The sequence below is a fragment of the Oculina patagonica genome, chromosome 10, assembly GCF_052425735.1.
Source record: "Oculina patagonica isolate OP01 chromosome 10, crgOcupat, whole genome shotgun sequence".
NCBI lineage: Eukaryota > Metazoa > Cnidaria > Anthozoa > Scleractinia > Oculinidae > Oculina > Oculina patagonica.
Genome location: NC_135767.1, coordinates 12,976,503 through 12,994,968, shown reverse-complemented (window position 1 = coordinate 12,994,968; position 18,466 = coordinate 12,976,503). Strand labels below are relative to the sequence as shown.

General features: G+C 39.8%; 2 protein-coding genes across 2 annotated transcripts in view; both read left to right on the top strand.

Moving 5' to 3' along the window:
• Positions 1-18,466, top strand: part of LOC144629195 (mediator of RNA polymerase II transcription subunit 20-like) — a 316,942-nt gene that overhangs the window by 69,692 nt on the left and 228,784 nt on the right. The gene's annotated exons all lie outside the window — the stretch shown is intronic.
• Positions 8-16,645, top strand: LOC144629054 (histone-lysine N-methyltransferase SUV39H2-like). Its single transcript, XM_078487223.1, has 3 exons — positions 8-1,076; positions 12,072-12,320; positions 13,525-16,645. The coding sequence occupies exons 1-3, from the start codon at positions 120-122 to the stop codon at positions 13,744-13,746; spliced, it is 1,428 nt and encodes a 475-aa protein (XP_078343349.1). The 5' UTR covers positions 8-119; the 3' UTR covers positions 13,747-16,645.

Genomic DNA, 18,466 nt, shown 5'->3' with positions numbered 1-18,466 from the left:
AAACCTATTCAAGGCGCGAAATGGAGCATGCCGGGGCAAGATGGCGGAAAGCAACGACTAAAAGAGGAAAACTTCGTCTGCAAGTTGTGTATTTTTATCGCTAGTGGACAAGCTTTTAGATGGATGACGGCCTTATCACCTCGTTTTTTCTGTTAAATTCCTCAAGTACAAGTACGAGTTATTGTTCAGCTTTAGACGAGGTTGAGAGAAGGGATTCTAAACTACCCGAAGTCATCTGTATAGAAGATTCGCCGTTGGATGTTTCCAGTACTGTCAATGAGCAGACGCCGAATATAACTCCTTGTTCTTCCGTCTTTGAGGAAGAAGAAGGGACAGAAGATGCAGCGAGCGTAATAGAAGTGTTTTCTTCGGCTTATGCTAACCCTTCGAGGCCTTCTGTTGTTCATATACAAGATGACGAAGTCTCGACGTCGAATTCGGCCTGTTCAAGTAAAACTGCAAGTTCTCATTTACATGACGTCAGTGAAAAGGTATTTACTTGCCAGGAAAGAAATGAACAGGAACCTTCTACCACGTCCAGCACAGAAACACGTGTAAGAAATTTCACACTGCCCTGTTTAGAGACAATAACATCACTCAAGGCTCGTTATGAGTCCAAATATGAACTGCATTTGAAACTTCGTAAAGTTGCTGGGTGTAAAAATAAATCTCATCGTAGAAAGCTGTATAAGTACAAGAAAGATCTACATCAGCAACTTGACGACTGGGAAGCTTATTTGAATGAACAGAGTCCTAACGAGGCATACATCGCTGTAGAGAATGTGGTCGATAACGAAGGGCCCCCAAGGGACTTCACCTATACCACTCATAATATATTACACAAAGATATTCCGAGCCACTTGTTTGATATTGATTATCTTGTTGGGTGCAGTTGTGAGCGGATTTGTACAATGGACACTTGTGACTGCCCACGCAACAGCGGAGGGGTGTTCGCATATGACAGAAATGGGAGGGTGCGCGTCAAACAAGGAACGCCGATCTATGAGTGTAACTCACGTTGCCCTTGTGGTCTGTCATGTAGGAATCGTGTGCTACAGCGTGGGCGTACAGTCAAGGTAAGTGAGAGGCAATTTTCTTTTTGTGTCAAGGTCGGTATAAAACTTGCATTTTCTGTCTCTTATTTCTTATTGGAAGTTTATGGAAGGTACCAAGCAATCACTTACAAATGTCCAATTCCCTCCATGGCGCGCGCCTGCAGAGAATCGTGGTAGTTGTATTCATCAAACTGTGCACAAGGTCACATGACACTTGGCAATGATGAATACAACTACCATGATTCCCTGCAGGCACATGCCATAAAGGGAATTGGGCATTGAGGCACAAACTTGCCTTTCTACTGCCTTTGTTTGTGTTGACTTTTAGAGGACTGCAAGGGACTTGTCCATCTCCATATTAAATATGGGTTATTGACCGAGCACAAGGTCAAGATGGCTTGATATTTAACAAAGTTATTTTTTGTTGCTTATGGACTGTAATGAAGTCAAAATCCATAATCATGCAAAAAAGAATGGGACCAATGTCCAGCCATCTTAACTGAACAAGCTTGATCAGTAAAGGGTTTATTATGTGGCATAAAGGACACACTTCTTCCTGAAGGACACAATGGGGAATTACAAATGGAGGGGGCATAAAGGTTTGGGGTATTGCAGGTTTGCGTTTTTTGGGTGTGGTTTTGCGGAATTTTTTATTCTAACCTGCGGTATTACAGTGCAGTTTTGCGGTTATTGCACCCCTTTAATGCTGCCCTCCAAATGGGTCAAATAGCCCCATTTTCCCTCTCAGGCAGCTAATCATAGTGTGGGATGGTGTCAGGCTGTTCTTTATTGACCCATCACAATTCTTCATTGGCTCCTTGCCTGTTAAGCTTATCTGAAACCTCGTAGGTGTCTTCTGCAAAAAATATGTACATGCATCACTTTAATAAAGCTGCGATGTTTACATACTAACAGTAACTGCATGTAAAGGTAATAAAAATTAATGTGTAACTCCATGTAAGTTTTTTTTTTTGAGTTCTTGGGCAAGACACTTTACTCTCATAGTGCCTCACTCAGGTGTATACAGTACCGCTTAAATGTAAGTTGACAGTCTCGACTTGATCCTCGAGGATTGAGTCTCGAGGATCGAGAAACAAGGCAATCTCGAATATTCATAACTTGAAAAGGCTTTTGAGGAAACGATTTTTTTTTCGAGTGGAAAATAAAGCTCCCGCCACATCATGTACAAGTGTTTCGCGCCCATCATGAGTGCCTGAATTATAAACCTCAACATTTGACAGTGCGATAAATTCGCGGAGATTTAATATTCCGTTTACTTGCCTACAAGAATTGACAAAATCGTCGGAGGAAGACGGTGAATGACGAGTTGTAAGAATGAAATTGTAAAAACTTTTGCTCACCCTAATCACTTGAAAGTATGATCCCACTGAAAGTGCATGTTATCAATGACTATTTGAGACAGAAGCAAGTTTCTGAAGCCTGAATTTCAGACGTCTCTTTCTGGTTACTACTGAAATTCAGACAAGAGTTTCCGTAAATAAAATTTAAGTTGTAAAAATTCTGTGGTCGGCAAACGAAACATTCCACATGAAAAACATCAGAGTCGCCAAGCTTTCTGTAAATAAACAAATGGCAAGGCAGACTTGTGTTGCACCATCGCGTCTAGCTTAAAATGAACGTGTTTTATTTTTTTGTAAATTTGGCATAAAATTCTTAAAACCTAAATTCTTCTTGAATGACACTTGTCTTCATTTATAACACAAATATTGGCGTCAATTATAATTACAGCTTTAGAGAAGTTATACAAATTTTGCTTTTTTAAAGCGGTGCAGTTAAAAGTTGGCTTGAGGGACTGTCAACTTACATTTGAGCAGTATTGTAAATGGGTACCGACAAATTTACTGCTGAGGATACTCCTGGTCGCTTCATGCTATGGAAACCGGGATAAGATCTGGCCTGATGGGCCACTAGGCTCGTATGCAGACTTAACCTTACCTTACCTTTATAACAAAGTATATGTTCTTCAGCAGTAAGCAACAAAGTAAAACTCTGATATAATAAGCAATTATTGGATGAGGTTGAGCATGATATCATGAATTATCAAAACCGAGGTCTGTGTTATCTGCCGAAGCCGAAGGCTGAAGCAGATAACACAGACACGAGGTTTTGATAATTCAAGATATCATGCGAAAACCGAATTCAATAATAGTTTTATTATACGTTTTCAAACAATTTGCCATCACTTTTTCTAGCGCCGGCTTAAAACTTCGTCAGAACATGGGCCAAAGCGGTTTTATCTTGTGGTTCCTCCAGGTTTTTCTCCCTCAAATAATCATTCAGAATGTTTGCACTTGTTTTTGTTGTTCTCTTGGTGTTTTTAGAATCTTTGTTCTCGATCAAAACTTTCAATTCCCCTTCGGAAACAGAGGCGAATCGCTCAGCCATATTTTCAAAAGTTTGACAGCACTACACGGACGAGGGGCTTGGAAACTAGGCGGACTTTGAACTCGACATGATAACCCAATATCTGCTGCAGATATTGGGTTATCATGTCGAGTTTACATGCTACTGTATATTGACTGAATGCGCTCGACCAATCACGTGTTTCAAAGTAATTCTAATGTATAATAATTAGCAGTTATTGGATGAGACTGAGTATGATTATGAAGAATATTGTAGATCAAGGAGGGTGTGGAAACCAGTGAAACCACTTGCCTAAGGCTAACAGCTCATGGTTCCATACATACTGTACAGTATATGAACCCCCATTACAATTTTCCAGCGCCTTGGCACTTCATGATATCAAAGTTCCATTGTAATTTGGTCCACAAAGTGTTTATGTATGTGTAGAAAAACATGGGTTGTTTCATTGGCAGCAAGGAAAATGTGAGCAGTGGAGAGAATTCTAAGCAACAAAATTAATGTAACTTGACAAATGTGCCTCAATATAAACAAGAATTTGCCACTTAAGCAGCTCCACTTCACATCAGTGGAAGTCATCAAAGATGAAGCAGTCACACCAGTATAAGACCAGGTAGGTAGATACAGAGATGTCACCTGTTTATTTCCTTCCCGTACCTTCTCTTTCCTTTCTTCTCCTCCCCTTCTTTTTTGACACAATAAAAAACTCAAAATTACCGGCCTAGTAGTTTGCAGGATTAAGGCCCTGAAACATTGTAACCAGGCACTTGAGAGTTTTAGTGAAGAAGGACGTGGTCGTGGGAGGGAAACCCGTAGATGTTGGAAGGCAGAAGACGGGAGGGTAAGAAGCAGCAGGTACTGAGGAGAAGACGTGATGGATGGCAGTGACTGGGAAGAGCAATAAGTTAGGAATACTAGACAAAGGAATGAGGCAGATTCCTTCTTTGTGTTAGAGTCTTTGATCATTAAAAATGGAGACTACTACCCGAAACCATGAATTTGATGAAATTCCTAATGAGATTCCATTCTTGGGCACAATAAGAAGAATGCCACTGTGTATAAGGCCCAAGTTAAGGCATGGCAAGCTCATATTCGAGGAATGGCGAATGGCAAGCAAAATAGCAGGCATCATGGGGTGTTTATGACAAAGTGTGGTTCCTAAAATGCGTTTGAGACTCTTGGTGAGTGACACAGTGAAACTGGTAAATGGGCCTGTAAGCTGGCCATGGTATAGATGTTACAGCTGTACAACATTTAGATGTCACAAAATGTAGTGGAAAGAGGACGTCCAGGTGGATAATGAGATAGCATAAGCAGAAATAGTTTTGGGTGAAGCCACAAGCAGGGTGGGGGTTATGAAGCTTTGCAAAACTGGTGCATAAGCAGCGGAGCAGGGGGCTGTAACCCCCCAAAATGACGATTTTTTTTGGTAGGGGGGGACTCAGCCCCACCACCCACACGTGGTACCAGAAATATCGTGAGTGCAGCGTTAAATTGCTTTGTCAAGATATTCTGTCTCCTGAGTAAGTTCAAACATCTTCAAAACTTACTTGGAAGTATTCAGAAAACTTCATTCATCTTTGGAAAAGTTTGAAAAATGATCAGAAACGTTCTAATGGCTTTTAAACAACAACAGGAGAATCTCCAGACATCTTCAGTCAGACTCTAAATATGACAACCTGGCGAGAATTTTTGGGACAGTGTTAGCCCCCCCCCCCCCCCCCCCCTCAACTGTTTTGCACAAGGAAAAATAGTTTTTGGTAAGCCCAGAAGAGGGACCAATGAAGTTCTGCAGAACTGATGATTTAAATTCTACTGGAAGTGCAAGTTGCCCACCATTCCTGGAGCGCAAGGCCGGGCTTTGATCCTAGAAACCAGATGTGGAAGCTTAGAAGATTGCATAGCTGGTGACAGGCTGATGTCTTTGGTTGCCATGCCTGGGAATGAATAGAAAAATACAGCCTTAGAGGTTGATTTCATATTCAAACAACTGAGATGGACAAAAAATTTTGAAAAGTGGGTATGCCAGTGCTTAGTTCTAGGAAGCATGCCTGGTCAGTTGAAGATAAATGCCAGTGGCTGTGGTGATCTGCAGTGGAGTTCCCCAAGCTCGAGAAATGCCTAGTTAAGATAGTAATGTCGTAGTAACCAAATTTCTCACAAACAAAGTTGCATTCCTGGAAATGGTGAACATTAACATGAACTGTATAAAGTAAAGACAGTAGCAGACATAGGAATTAGAAAACTTTATTTAGGCTGATAACAAAGAAGATGAACCCCTATCTTGTGCCTTTGTCTTGAATTGGGCACTTCAAGCATTTTACACTACAAAACATTCTTTGCATTCTAATCGTTCTTTGTGAAAGAAAAAAATTCCTCAACTTCCTGTTTGAACAACATGTTTTCGGATCCTTTCGCATTGTAACCATTTTGTGGTGGAAGAACAAATAACTTAAGTCACCTCATTTTCATGGCAATTATTCCAACAGGTTGCTAAAATTTCTCAGACAGTGTTAATATTATACCATTATACTGAGTAACGCATCACACAAGGAATGCATGATTTTGTTTTCTATTGGCACAAATGGTTTTATCATTTCCTATTGCCACAAACCAATCAGAGTTGTTTATTGATTGACAGTTTTGCAAAGTGTAATCGAGCAAGCAGTGTGAATTGAGATAATTTTCCTCTGTCAGTGAACTCGCTATGTTGTCAGTATTGTAAGGAATTTTCTGAGATTAACCATTGTTGGAGTCATTCGTTTTTGCCATGGTTTATCTGTAATACAATCACAGCAAATCTTCTCAAAAGCAACACCTCAACAATGTCTGCAAAACGTAATGTTGGCAAACTTCCATGTAACAGAAGCCTTCAACTTTCAACTTAATACGCAATCCGCTGGTCACTGTCAAGATTACGGTTGCAGGCCTCTCTTGAGCCCACAATTAAAAAATAATTATTAAAAAGGCATAATTACACAAGAAAGGGGAATGAGTAAGAGAGCATTTTAATCACTGGAAGGTTGAATTTGACTGGCCCAAATATTGTGGAATGGACAACCAGACCCCAGACGATGCTGTTAGTCATTTTGAAATGACCAAAAGCAAACATTCAACAAATCATAGTTAACGAGGTTGAACCCAGGAATATTAGTATAGTAGTTCATATGGTGTGATCATCCAGGTGAGGCTAGTTGTAAAAAAACTGTTGGTGGTGAGTGACGCTTTGACAACCTGAGCAGAAGTCGAGAATCTTCAGAGTCAAAATATTTTTTTTATGATTCTTTCTATTTATGGTGCAACTTGTCAATTGATGGTGTAACGATGGACAGCATGATAGAAAAAATCACTGGTCCTTGTTTTGAATGCCAAGTGACCACAACACAAAACAGCGAAGTACCCATTAAGGTCACAGACAGACTAAAGAGACCATAGGATGTCATCCATTAATGTTGAATGAATTGTTCCTAACAGCCATTACAACCTGCTGGACATCATCAAAACCCACTCAACAGTATTCCAACCAAGGAAAAAAGAGCTCAAGATCATGTTTGCATACCCATTGACCAAGGCAACAAAAGTGACAAATGACTACCATTCAGTTCCACGGATGGACCAGAACATGCATATGTTACTTAATGAAACTGCAAAACCATCCTCGTACCCAGGGTCTTCGTTCCTCTTGATCAACGGTTTGAGAAATGAGCGACCCTGAAGATTTGAAGTCCGAAAATATTGGACTTCCAGTTGAATTGCACATGCCTAGCTTTCAAAAGCCTGACCAACAAGCCTTTTGGTGTTTTACTTCCGCCCGTCTTTATTGTTTTTCAAGCCAATCAGATTCAATCCGCCATCCGAACTTTCGAGAGTCGGTCGTTTTGTCAAGCTTGTGCAGTAAGGAACGAAGACTCGAGGTACGAGAATGCTGCTAATAAACAAGACAGAACATGTTGCCTACCCTCAAGGTGGAGACACATGCAGCAAGATAAGGATCCACAAAATATTGACAGGTTGTTATTTGACACTACATTCTGCTACTGACATGACATGATACAAAGATCTGATAAAGAGAAATGTGAGTGATAGGTTTGCCATCAACCAGGAGAGGAAAACCACAAAACTAATGGTTCTGACAGAGGCATCAACAAGGGGAATGAGTCAATTATACAAAGAAAAGATGAAACAGAGTGAATCTTAAGCAAGCAGTCAAAGCTCATGAACCATCATTCTTCATCATACCCCAGATGTATCAGATATTGTGGCTAAAACATCACAGGTGGGCAAGATGTTTATTGTGAAGAAAGCTCATTATTACAGGATGATATCAGGCAATGGACTGGAGAGAGATACTAGCTGTCATTCTCACGGTGAAAATCATGGGCACAAAGATCAAACTTCTTCATAGACTGAAATAGTGAGACTTGTGCTCTGTGATAAAATCCTTTTAGTCACACACAACACTCGAATGAAATGACAACTGACAACATGGTGTATACCTACTATATGTGCATGTGCAAGTAGTTCTCAGAATGCCCTAGACTGGACTGGACTCTTTCTTTTGAGACAATTGCATGCAAGTAAAAACAGAAAAGTGATATAACTAGAAAAATATACACCTTAAATGAAACAATTGAAAAATGCAATGTATGCAAAATGGAACAAGTGAAAGAGATGCCCTTAAATGAAAATGATGTTCAAGATTTTCAAGTAGTAGTAGGCATCCATTAATCCCAGAGGATTATGAAGTTATGTCTGGGAACAGCACCTGTTGTGACTGTGAATTCTGATGCGGGAGTGGCAGTCCCTGCTGTGGTGGGTGCAGATGAAGGCTGAGGCAGGTCTCTGCACTGGTGGCTAAGCTTTCCTCTGGGATCGTTTCTCCTCAACTTGCCGCATCAGTTTGATTTCGAACTGTGTGAGTCCCTTTTGCACTCCGCGCTTCCAGGCATCTTTGTCTCAAGTAACAGTCTTTCAAGATATTCAAGTGGCACCATTATTTTTCTTTTCCGTCAGGTTCCAGCTGCTGGTCTCTCCTGTTGGTTGGTCTGTTTCATTTTGTCATCTGCTGGCTTTAGCTGTTTGGTTTATCCTGGTGCCAGTTTCTTGGTTATCTGGCTGATCTGGATGATGGGGGGAGCACTGTTATGGAGGAGTTTTTCTCTCCATTCCCCTGTTTCTTGTGTCTTGTCTTTATTTTTCTGGTTTGCATCATGTTGCATTGACCAGTGCATTGGCTGGCTTGTATCCCTACACACCACTTTACCATATTTAAGTCTTCTGGCAGCAGTGCTGATCAGTCAGATTGAATGATGGTGTAAAATGTTGGTTCAAGGGCTGTGGACCACTGTATCTTTTCTTCTGCTTTAATAGCACATGGTCTCCAACTCTATAGTTGTTCACTTTTAGAGTTCCTGTTCTGAGCATACTGTTTCTCGTTTCTTAATATTCTTTGTTGCTCTTATTCATGACTATGACCCTTGCTTCACGGTCTAACTTGGTTCTAACTTGTCAGTTCTGAGGGCTGTGGCAGGGTTTGGTGTTGAAAAAATTTCCTTTCATCTTCTTGAGGATTGTTAAATGTAAGTTACTGTATCTCCACCCCCCTGAAGGTGCACAATCTTCCTCATTTTGCCAAGCATCTTCATGAAGCTTTCAGCTTCACCATTAGCACATACATGTTCTGGAGTGACCCAAAGATTATGAAATACTTCATTTATTTAAAGGAAGTCCTACATCTAGTCCCTGTTATTGTTTTGCTGGGACACCAAACTGCCTTTTTAAGGTTAAGTCTGTTTCAGTCCATTGTGGTGGAGTCAAGTGGCTCATGTAGTACAGTTAAACCTCTGATAAAGGGCTTGGGTGCTTCCTTTTACATGGTTCGTACAGGTCCCGGAAAACCTGGAAAGTCCTGGAATTTTATTGTGGCACTTTCTAGGACTGGAATGTCCTCGAAAAAGACTGCTGGTCCTGGAAAGTTCTGAAAATCTGTTAAACTCAAGTAACAACTCAATTCTCAGAACTAACCTAAAAAATGTACAGCAGGTAAGGAGAAATAATATTGAGATTTTGGTAGAGAAAGGATTAATGTGAATTTTGGAGTCCTGGAAAAATCAACCTGAGTCCTTGAAAAGTCCTGGAAAAGTACTGGAAAATTGTTTGTGAAATTTGGTTTGGAAAGGGGGGGGGGGGGGGGGGCAGAGGCCCCCTCTTTATTTTTGGTAGAAGACATTTTTTTCCTGCCCGACTTAAAATCTTTTGGTTGTACATACACAATAAAGGGCCCTCCCCTTTGTTCAAGGTCTGGATCTGCCACTGCACTTTAAGAAACTCAGTCCTAACCTGCCATTAGTGAACACTTACTAGTATCAAAATAATTAAACTGTGTTGTAAAACTACTGTGTGTAGTTCAGCACTGATCTCATGGAAACAGCATAACTTTGTATACGTAATTGGACGAGGCCGTAGGCCGAGTCCAATTTGACTGTCAGAGGAATTTTTTTTAATCTAATTATTTCCAAATTGGACAAGCATGTAGTCCGGTTACATATTAATTATATAGCTTGTAGTCAGTCCATCCAGCGTAAACAATAAACTTATGTCCAGAACGGGAAAAGCATTCAACAATAGTAGGCAGAACACGGCATGCAAATCACTCAAAGCATTGTCTTCACAAATAAAACTTAAACAAAACAGTGCAATTTTATTCACCTGAGTTTGCGAAGCTTGCTACAAAGTGAGTGAAAACACTGCATCAATCAATGAAAGTCGTAAACAAAGTATCCGAAGAGCTTTACAACTTCTTGAATCTGACATACTCCTTTCCCCTATCTCTTTCGTACTTCATCGCCGTCTTTTCTTTTCGAAGTTCAGCAAAAAACGACAAAGAATTGCATCTGGCTCATGGAGATGAATATCTGACAGATTTCTTGCTTCGCTTCGCTGCACTTACGTTCACCCAAATTTTGTACTATTGGAGGTGTTTTGCTCTTGGATTTTGCTTCTTAGTGTAGCTAGCTCCTCTTCTGACAACGTCGAAAATTTCTCTTTGTTGTTACTATTGCTGAAAAGTTCAAAAGGAATGGAAAAACGCAGCAAACTTGCCTTATAAAATTCCGCCATTGTAGACTAACAATGTGACAAGTTTACAGGGCTGACGCTATGATTTGTGCTAATTGGCTAGTATCCGTCATATGTTGTTTTTTCTTCGATTTGATTGGCTGAGACAAAATTGTCCAATTTTTCTTAAATTGGACAGTTTGTGCATTTTAGCTGAAAGTCCTAATTGAAACTATCCAAATTTAGTCCCAAATTGGACAGTTCTCAGAAATTAAGGAAAAATAGCTGCGCTGACAATATAGGATTTACTGACAGCTATATAATTAATTGAGTAATTTGAAAGCTATGTATTTACAGTTAAAACAGCATTTTGGTATTAATAATGATATCTGTTTATAAGATGCATGAGGTTAATAAAATATTGCTTTTATTAAACTGATATAAAGTATGCACCTTGGAAACAATGGGCAATATTTCCTACTCAAAATGGCTGTGAGTGGGGGCTTACATAAGGCTCTACTGTAGTAGCTTCCCTTTATCATGTTTGTGTTCTGACTAGTTAGCTATATTTTGTATTCCAAATGGCTGTCAGTAGTGTTATACAAGAAACCGGACTGTAGTTATCTCCTACATACAAGTGATTTAGAACATTGACAAGTACATTGCTTTGTGGAGGGTGGTTCCCTGTGACATCTAGGAGTTCCCACTATTGGCCACCATCTCCTAGATGGAGACCGCTGCTATAGAGCTCTGGAAAATCCTGTTAACCTAGGAATAAGCCCCCCATGCAGAAAGGAAAAACAGGCACCCATCAAACTTATGTGACAGTGGAAAAGGAAAAAAATGGGAGAGGGGAAGCAGAGCCCTACTATCAATAAATCTAAAAAATGCTGGCTACGCCACAAAATGTTTACTATGCTGCAAAATGTAGTTGACTTCAAAGGCACATGGAATGGAATCCTTGCACATGCACAGATATTGATTCTGTTGTCCACAGGGTGACACCGGCACTCTTTGAAGCTAATTGCAGTACATTAAATTACATTTTTCAAACTACATTTCGTAGCATTTTGGCTATAATTATGTCACATCCAAATGGCTGTGGGTGGGAGTTAAAGGGACTGTCACAGATTTTGAGTCAAATTTAAGTGTGGGAAATGGCCATCAAATTCGGTGAAATATTATAAGAACCTCTTAAAACAGTGAAGGAACATTTCAACAGCACAGCAAATACAAAAGAATGTACGAAAGGCCAAAAGTGATGAAGATTGAATTAAATTGCAATATGGTTTTTGAAATATTGTTGGGCTGATCAGTTTTCAAAGTTAATCTCGTTTGCTTGTAACTTCAAATCATAAAGCCCAGAAGGCACATTTGGTTGCATTAAAGCAAGGGTTCTGTCATTTAGATCCATAGAAGTAACTTCTTTGCAACCATTAAGTTTCATAGCGAGTATTTTGGCAAAACTTAATAAAGTTAACTTAACTCAGCAGTGACACAGTCCCTTTAACAAGAGCTTTGACTATAGTGACTTCCTTAGTTTATACAACTGATATAAAGTGTTCATACTGTATACAGGTGGCAATATTTCGAACTCCAAATGGCTGTGGGTGGGGTGTCAAGACAATGGAGCCTATAGAAAAGAACCAGTTAGTGACTGAATATGTTGGTGAGGCCATTACTCAGGAGGAGGCTGAAGAAAGAGGGAAAGTTTATGACAGTTGTGGACAGACATACTTGTTTGATTTGGATTTCAATGAAGGAGAATGCTTATACACTCTAGATGCGAAAAAGTATGGCAATGTATCCCACTTTATCAACCACTCGGTAAGGGACTTATTAGTTATAGTTTTTTAATAGGTTTTCGTTACTCTTACCTGCAAAGTTTCACTTTTTTTCATTTTGAGTCTTGTAAGCTTTGGTCAACTACCTGCTTAGTTTTGTTTTTGACGCCACCTGTCAATCATCCCAGTTTAACCTATCCTGACACCAGTTTTTGCCGTTACACGGACACATTGATCTTTGATCAGTAATTTAGTTAAAAATCTGCACATGTGCAAAAAGCCAGCAAAACTGTAAACTTTGGGGTTTTTTGGCTGACAGTTGGTGAGAAATCTGACGCACCAAAGATTTGGCCACTGGGCCAAAACGAAAAGGATCAAACGATTGATTGATTGATTGATTGACTGACTGACATATCCATAGATGGATCAATCAATTTATTGATTGATTGATTGATTGATTGATTGATTGATTGATATGGTGGAAGGCCCATTGGCATGATCTCCATTTGGAATGGACATCCTAGTAACTTACTTTAAAAATAATAGTTACATCAATGTCAATGTTTACTTCCTTGCCCCCATGTGGGGGATAGGGCCGGATAAATGTCAATAGTTGACAACTAATCACCTGAGTGGAGGTGGCTAGTGGTGGATATTTACTGAGCCGCAAAGTGGGGAGGTAAATATCCACCACTAGTCACCGACACTGAGATGAATAGTTGTTTTAGCATATACTAAAACAGTGAGATAATATAGCCCAAAAGGATGATTTTTTACTAGTTTATTCCCCGTCAAAGATTACAATTTCCTCGCACGCGTTGCTCAGAGGTGAATAGCAAAGGATATTCGGAGTTTGAGTAGCCAATCAATGTGTGCCAAAAAATGCTATCCACTGTTTAAGTATATACTAACAAGTTATAACATATCCAGATCTCACCGCTACATAGACTGTTCACAGCCCTCTATTTTATTGTGTTTTTTCGATCGATGAGCACGCGGTGAGAATGACGAAGGAACTGCACGCCAGCGCAAAACGGAAGAAGCAAGGGGAAAGGGGGCGGGGAGCGGCTCGCTTCACTCACTTCCTCCCCCCCCCCCCCCCCCCTGAGCGCTTCAGGCTCGCTTCGTTTGCTTTTTTGCGTTGAAAAATCGAGAGGCTGTGGACAGTCTAACCGCTACATGTACATAATATTATTGCGACGTAAACCATTCTTGAGACTAAGCAAACTTTGCTTTTCTGTCCTTAGTGCGACCCAAACCTGGATGTTTATAATGTATGGGTGGACACACTTGACCCCAACTTTCCTCGAATAGCATTCTTTGCAAACCGTAATATCAAACAAGGGGAGGAGTTGACGTTCGATTACCAGATGACGTCAGACACAGGCAGCAATACTCCATCACCAAGGAAACGAGAACGCATTAAATGCCATTGTGGTGCTGCCAACTGCAGAGAATATTTGTTTTGAGGGTTCTATCAAAGTTCGTGCTTAAATTAATTTATGTAATCGCTTCCAAAAATGCCCAGTCTCACAATTTAACATGTAATGATACCACAGTACAGTTGTTTGAATGGTCACAAAAATAGTAAACAACACTACAAGAAAGTGCACTGCTGCTAAAAAGGTTTCGTTTGAATGGTTACAAAATAGGGTGTGCAATACACCAACTTTAATAAACGTTAAAACCACCTCGACCAACACAATATACAATACGTCATACAAATACCATTATACGCTAAAATTTCATTTAAAAATTGACACGTTACAAACACGGTGTACAGCACAATAAGCAGTACCGCATAAAAGTACTGCTCAATGACACATACAAGGGTTTCATTCACGACTTATAAGTTAGATCCACCTTGTACAGCATAGTTAACAGTACCACGTAAGCTCAATAGCTTCCATTTCAATGGTCACACACTAGGATTTTGTCTGCAGACTTAACAGATAAATCACCTTAGTATATACACACTCAGTGATCTTGGTGTTTCAAGCAATCTGATTGGTTCGCTATCTCGGGCTAATGAGCATTATCCACTCCCTACGGAGTGAATAATGCTTGATCCAAACTGAAACAAAATGGCCGGCGTAAACTCGCGTTTCGCCGGCGTTTCTGAATCGCAAATACTAAGAATACAAGAAGATGCTGAACCAGAAAAGACAAAAAAGGCTGAGGAATTTGGCCTGATGGTTTTCAAAGTAAGAGAAGACTACATATTTCGCAATTTGCAGCACAATGTCCACACAACTCGAGTACTAAAACGATAAACAATTGCTTACCGTCAAGCCACTCTTCGCCCGGCATCGGCAGAAATGAATACCGCAGATTGATTCAAATTGCAGGTTTGAGTGGTGTTAAAGGACCATTTTGCTAGATTGTGACAAGGATTGTATCGAAGATTAACTATATTTGCCATGTTTGAAGATTCTGTAAACTGTTTCGCGCATGTCGGTTAGCTGGTTAGTGCCGCTTGTATTTACGTTTTCCACGCATGAATTGAGAGGTCAATTAAATCGACTTTAAATGGTTTCCTTCTGAAAACTTTGAGATCGCTTGCTGTTGAGATCACTTCGTGTGTATATACTAAAACAATTATTCTTTGAAATCTCGGTGAATGGCGGCAGAATATTCACCTCGCCGCTCCGCGGCTCGGTGAATATTCTACCACTATTCACCTCGATTTCAAAGAATAATTGTTAATTGTACAGCATATACGCAACCCCACGAAAATACAGCTCAGTAGCTTTCATTTGAATGATTACACATCGAGTTTCAAGTTACAGATTTGACTTGGAGTTAACCTGTTACTAGTAGTGAAGTACTTTTATCCATTTCAGGTAGAAATCATTTTCCTTTATAATAGGACTGCCTCACCTTTCTTTCAACTTTTGAAGCCATAAGCATTTTAACACTCTCATCCAAATGTTCAGTGCAAATATAATGTTGTATTCATCAAAACAAGGAATTGGTCACAAAATAAAAGTCCTCCAGCTGTTCTAAGGGCAGTAGAGAGGAAAAGTGCTTTGCTTTTCTACCGTGATAAAAACCTTTACTGTATATCTCTTGCGAAAAATCTCAACACAAAGCCAGGAGGAAATAATGAACTGACTGCCAGGGAAAAATTTCAAATTATTTCCTGCGATCTTGGCCAGAATTCCAAGAAAACGAAATAGTAACTTCTTGCACAATAAAAATTACAGGTAGCTTGTTATCTATAATAGTTTCTAGTAATTACACACTAAGGAAAACCCTGAAACAGGATTAAAAATTTCCTGGTATCCACGCTGGTCTAGTGTAAACAAAAAGGCACAAGATATATTTGCAAGAGGACTAATAATATTTGCGTTCTGTTGCGAGTGAAGATAATTTTGCAAAGCGTGAAATATGTGTAAAATGCTCTTTTGCATCAACTAGTCTTGGCCAATGTTGTAGCACAATAGGAAATGCATGCACTACTAATCAATATTTGTTACGAACAGTGAGTTAATCATGTTCGCTGCTAGAGACTCGTATATTTTCACTGTCATTTTATCAAGATTATCCCGTTTCAGGATACATGTACATAGTTAAACCAGTTTCTATATTAGCATTTAACTTCTTTAGAAACTACGACAGAAAAAGTATTAAAAATGGCAGAAATCGCATTTCAGATATCCTGTACTATTAAAATGTATAAAAGGCTAATAAAACCTTCAAATAACTGTTGATAAATGATTTATTATTTATTTATATTAACAAAGTTAATATTATATAAGAGTTAATCATCCATTCACGAGTTTTTCAATTTCTAATTAATCATTTACGTTAAGCTAATGGTTATTGCTAATTAACTATGTGGGTACTTACCTTACAATTATAGAATTATTAGCTAATTAATTAATTAATTAATTAGTTGGTTGATAAGTTAATAAATAGGAAAATATTGGCTGCGGTCACATCTACGACGTAACTAACGTTTAACTATAGTTAGTCTCAAGTTACGTGACGTCATACCTAACTATAGTTACTGCTTTCGGTCGTCTTTGCGGTCACACCAATGCAGTTAACTATAGTTAGTTCTGATTAGCTTTTGAATAATTTCGAATTTGAATAAGTTCATGACAGCCCTTGTTGTTGACGTGTCTAGTTGTTCGTCTATTTTTTTCCTTTTTTTGCACGGAATGTTGGCGCTGAAGAAAATAAAATGAAGTAAGGATGCTAGAAGCCGAAGAATTGAAGCTTTATTTTTGCTAACATTGGTGATATGTAATCTCTTGGCATGTTGTTTTTCGTTTTTTCCTTCCCTTCACGCTTTGTTTTGCATATTTATGTTCATCTCGCACGTGCGAAAAGAATTGTCGCATTCTGATTGGTTTTTTTAACCCATTAACCCTGCTTGGGTATAACTACATGTATAGTTCGTCTGTATTGTTTTGGATCAGCGACGCGAAAATTTCCAGCTATAGTTATGGTAAACAGAGAAGCGGTCACATTGCCGAAATAGCTAACTATAGTTAACGCCGTCTTAACTGGTAGAGCGCCGGACTGCTGTGCGGGAGGTCGTGGGTTCGAACCCTAGACCGGACCAACACTCAGGGTCTTAAAATAACTGAGGAGAATGTGCTGCCTTTGTAATTACATCTGGTCTTCTCGGAAAAGGACGATAAACCGTAGGTCCCGTCTCCTGTATCTTCAGTCTTATAACAGGGACGTTAAAGAACCCACACACTATTCGCAAAGAGTAGGGCACGAAGCTCCCGGTGTTGTGGTCTGGTGTGTAAAGCGCATTTGAACGTATGGAAAATGCGCTATATAAATGCATTTTCATTATCATTATCATTAACTATAGTTAGCAGTCTAGATGTGACCGCAACCATTGTCGGGAAAATAATTCTACAACAAAAATATTAATGCAATACGAGGCATATGTTAGCTTGTGTTAAACAACAGCAATCAAACACCAAATCTGATTACACCATTAATTTATCTTTTAAAAGGAGGTCTTGAACAGCTTCCCCTCCATTCCAACAATATTTGTGGTGCAATAAACGTCATAATTGTAAAGGTATTCCCATCACTCGCAAAATCACCCACGTTAACGTGAAAATATAACATTATTTCCCACACTTACAGCATTGAATGGATGTACTACTAAGTAGTAGTATTTGGATGGTCACATGGGTTTCGTCTGCAGTCTTAATGTTGGACCACCTTGTACCACATGAAAGTACTGCTCAACAGCTTTTTCTATTTGAATGATCACACCCTGAAGTTTCATCGACAGACTTAAACGTTAGATCCACCTTATACAGCGAAAAAAAAATCCTTCCTGGCCCCCTGTAACCTGAGTACCTCTGGGCGCGCCGGTCCGGCAGTCTGAATCCGGTGGACATCTTCGGATGGAGGCGTGGCCGAGGGGGGCGGGGGGGGGGGGCAGTTTTCCAGGGCGTTACTGAGTTGGTGAGAGCCTCTCCTCACGGGCTTTTGTCTGTGTTTATTGTTATTGTTTCTCACACGGGGCGGGGTCGCTTGTCAGAAGGCCTGGCCAGTGGCGCCCGGTATGCTTCGATAGGGAGCAATAATATCTTATCGTGGTTCCATAAGGAACTCACCCCACTTGTAAAACAATTTACCACGAGGTCAATATGCCGCCCTCAGATAACAAACGTTCTTTTAGGTGCTCACCACAAAACTAAGACATAGTAATGTGCAATGAGGTCAATGTGTTGCCCTAAGACAACATGAGTTCCATAAGGAACTCACCACACAAGCTAAACATAATGTGCAACGAGGTCAATATGCTGCCCTCAGATAACAAAAGGTCTCACCACCAAACTAAGATAGTAATGTACAACGAGGTCCGTGAGTTGCCCTCAGACAACATGAATTCCATAAGGAACTCACCGACCAGGTAAGACATAATAATCTATTACGAGGTTAACATGCTTCCCTCAGATAACATGAGTTCCATAAGGAACTCGCCACCCAATTAAGACATAAAAATCTGCAACGAGGTCAGTATGCTGCCCTCAAATAACATGAGTTCCATAAGGAACTCACCGACCAGGTAAGATAAAATAATATAGCACGAGGTTAATATACTTCCCTTAGACATAGTTAATAGAGGGAACTGGTTATGAATCTCGGTAAACATCAAAGCAGGAAACAAAGAGGCCAAGATTTAGGTTGAAAGGTCCACGAAGG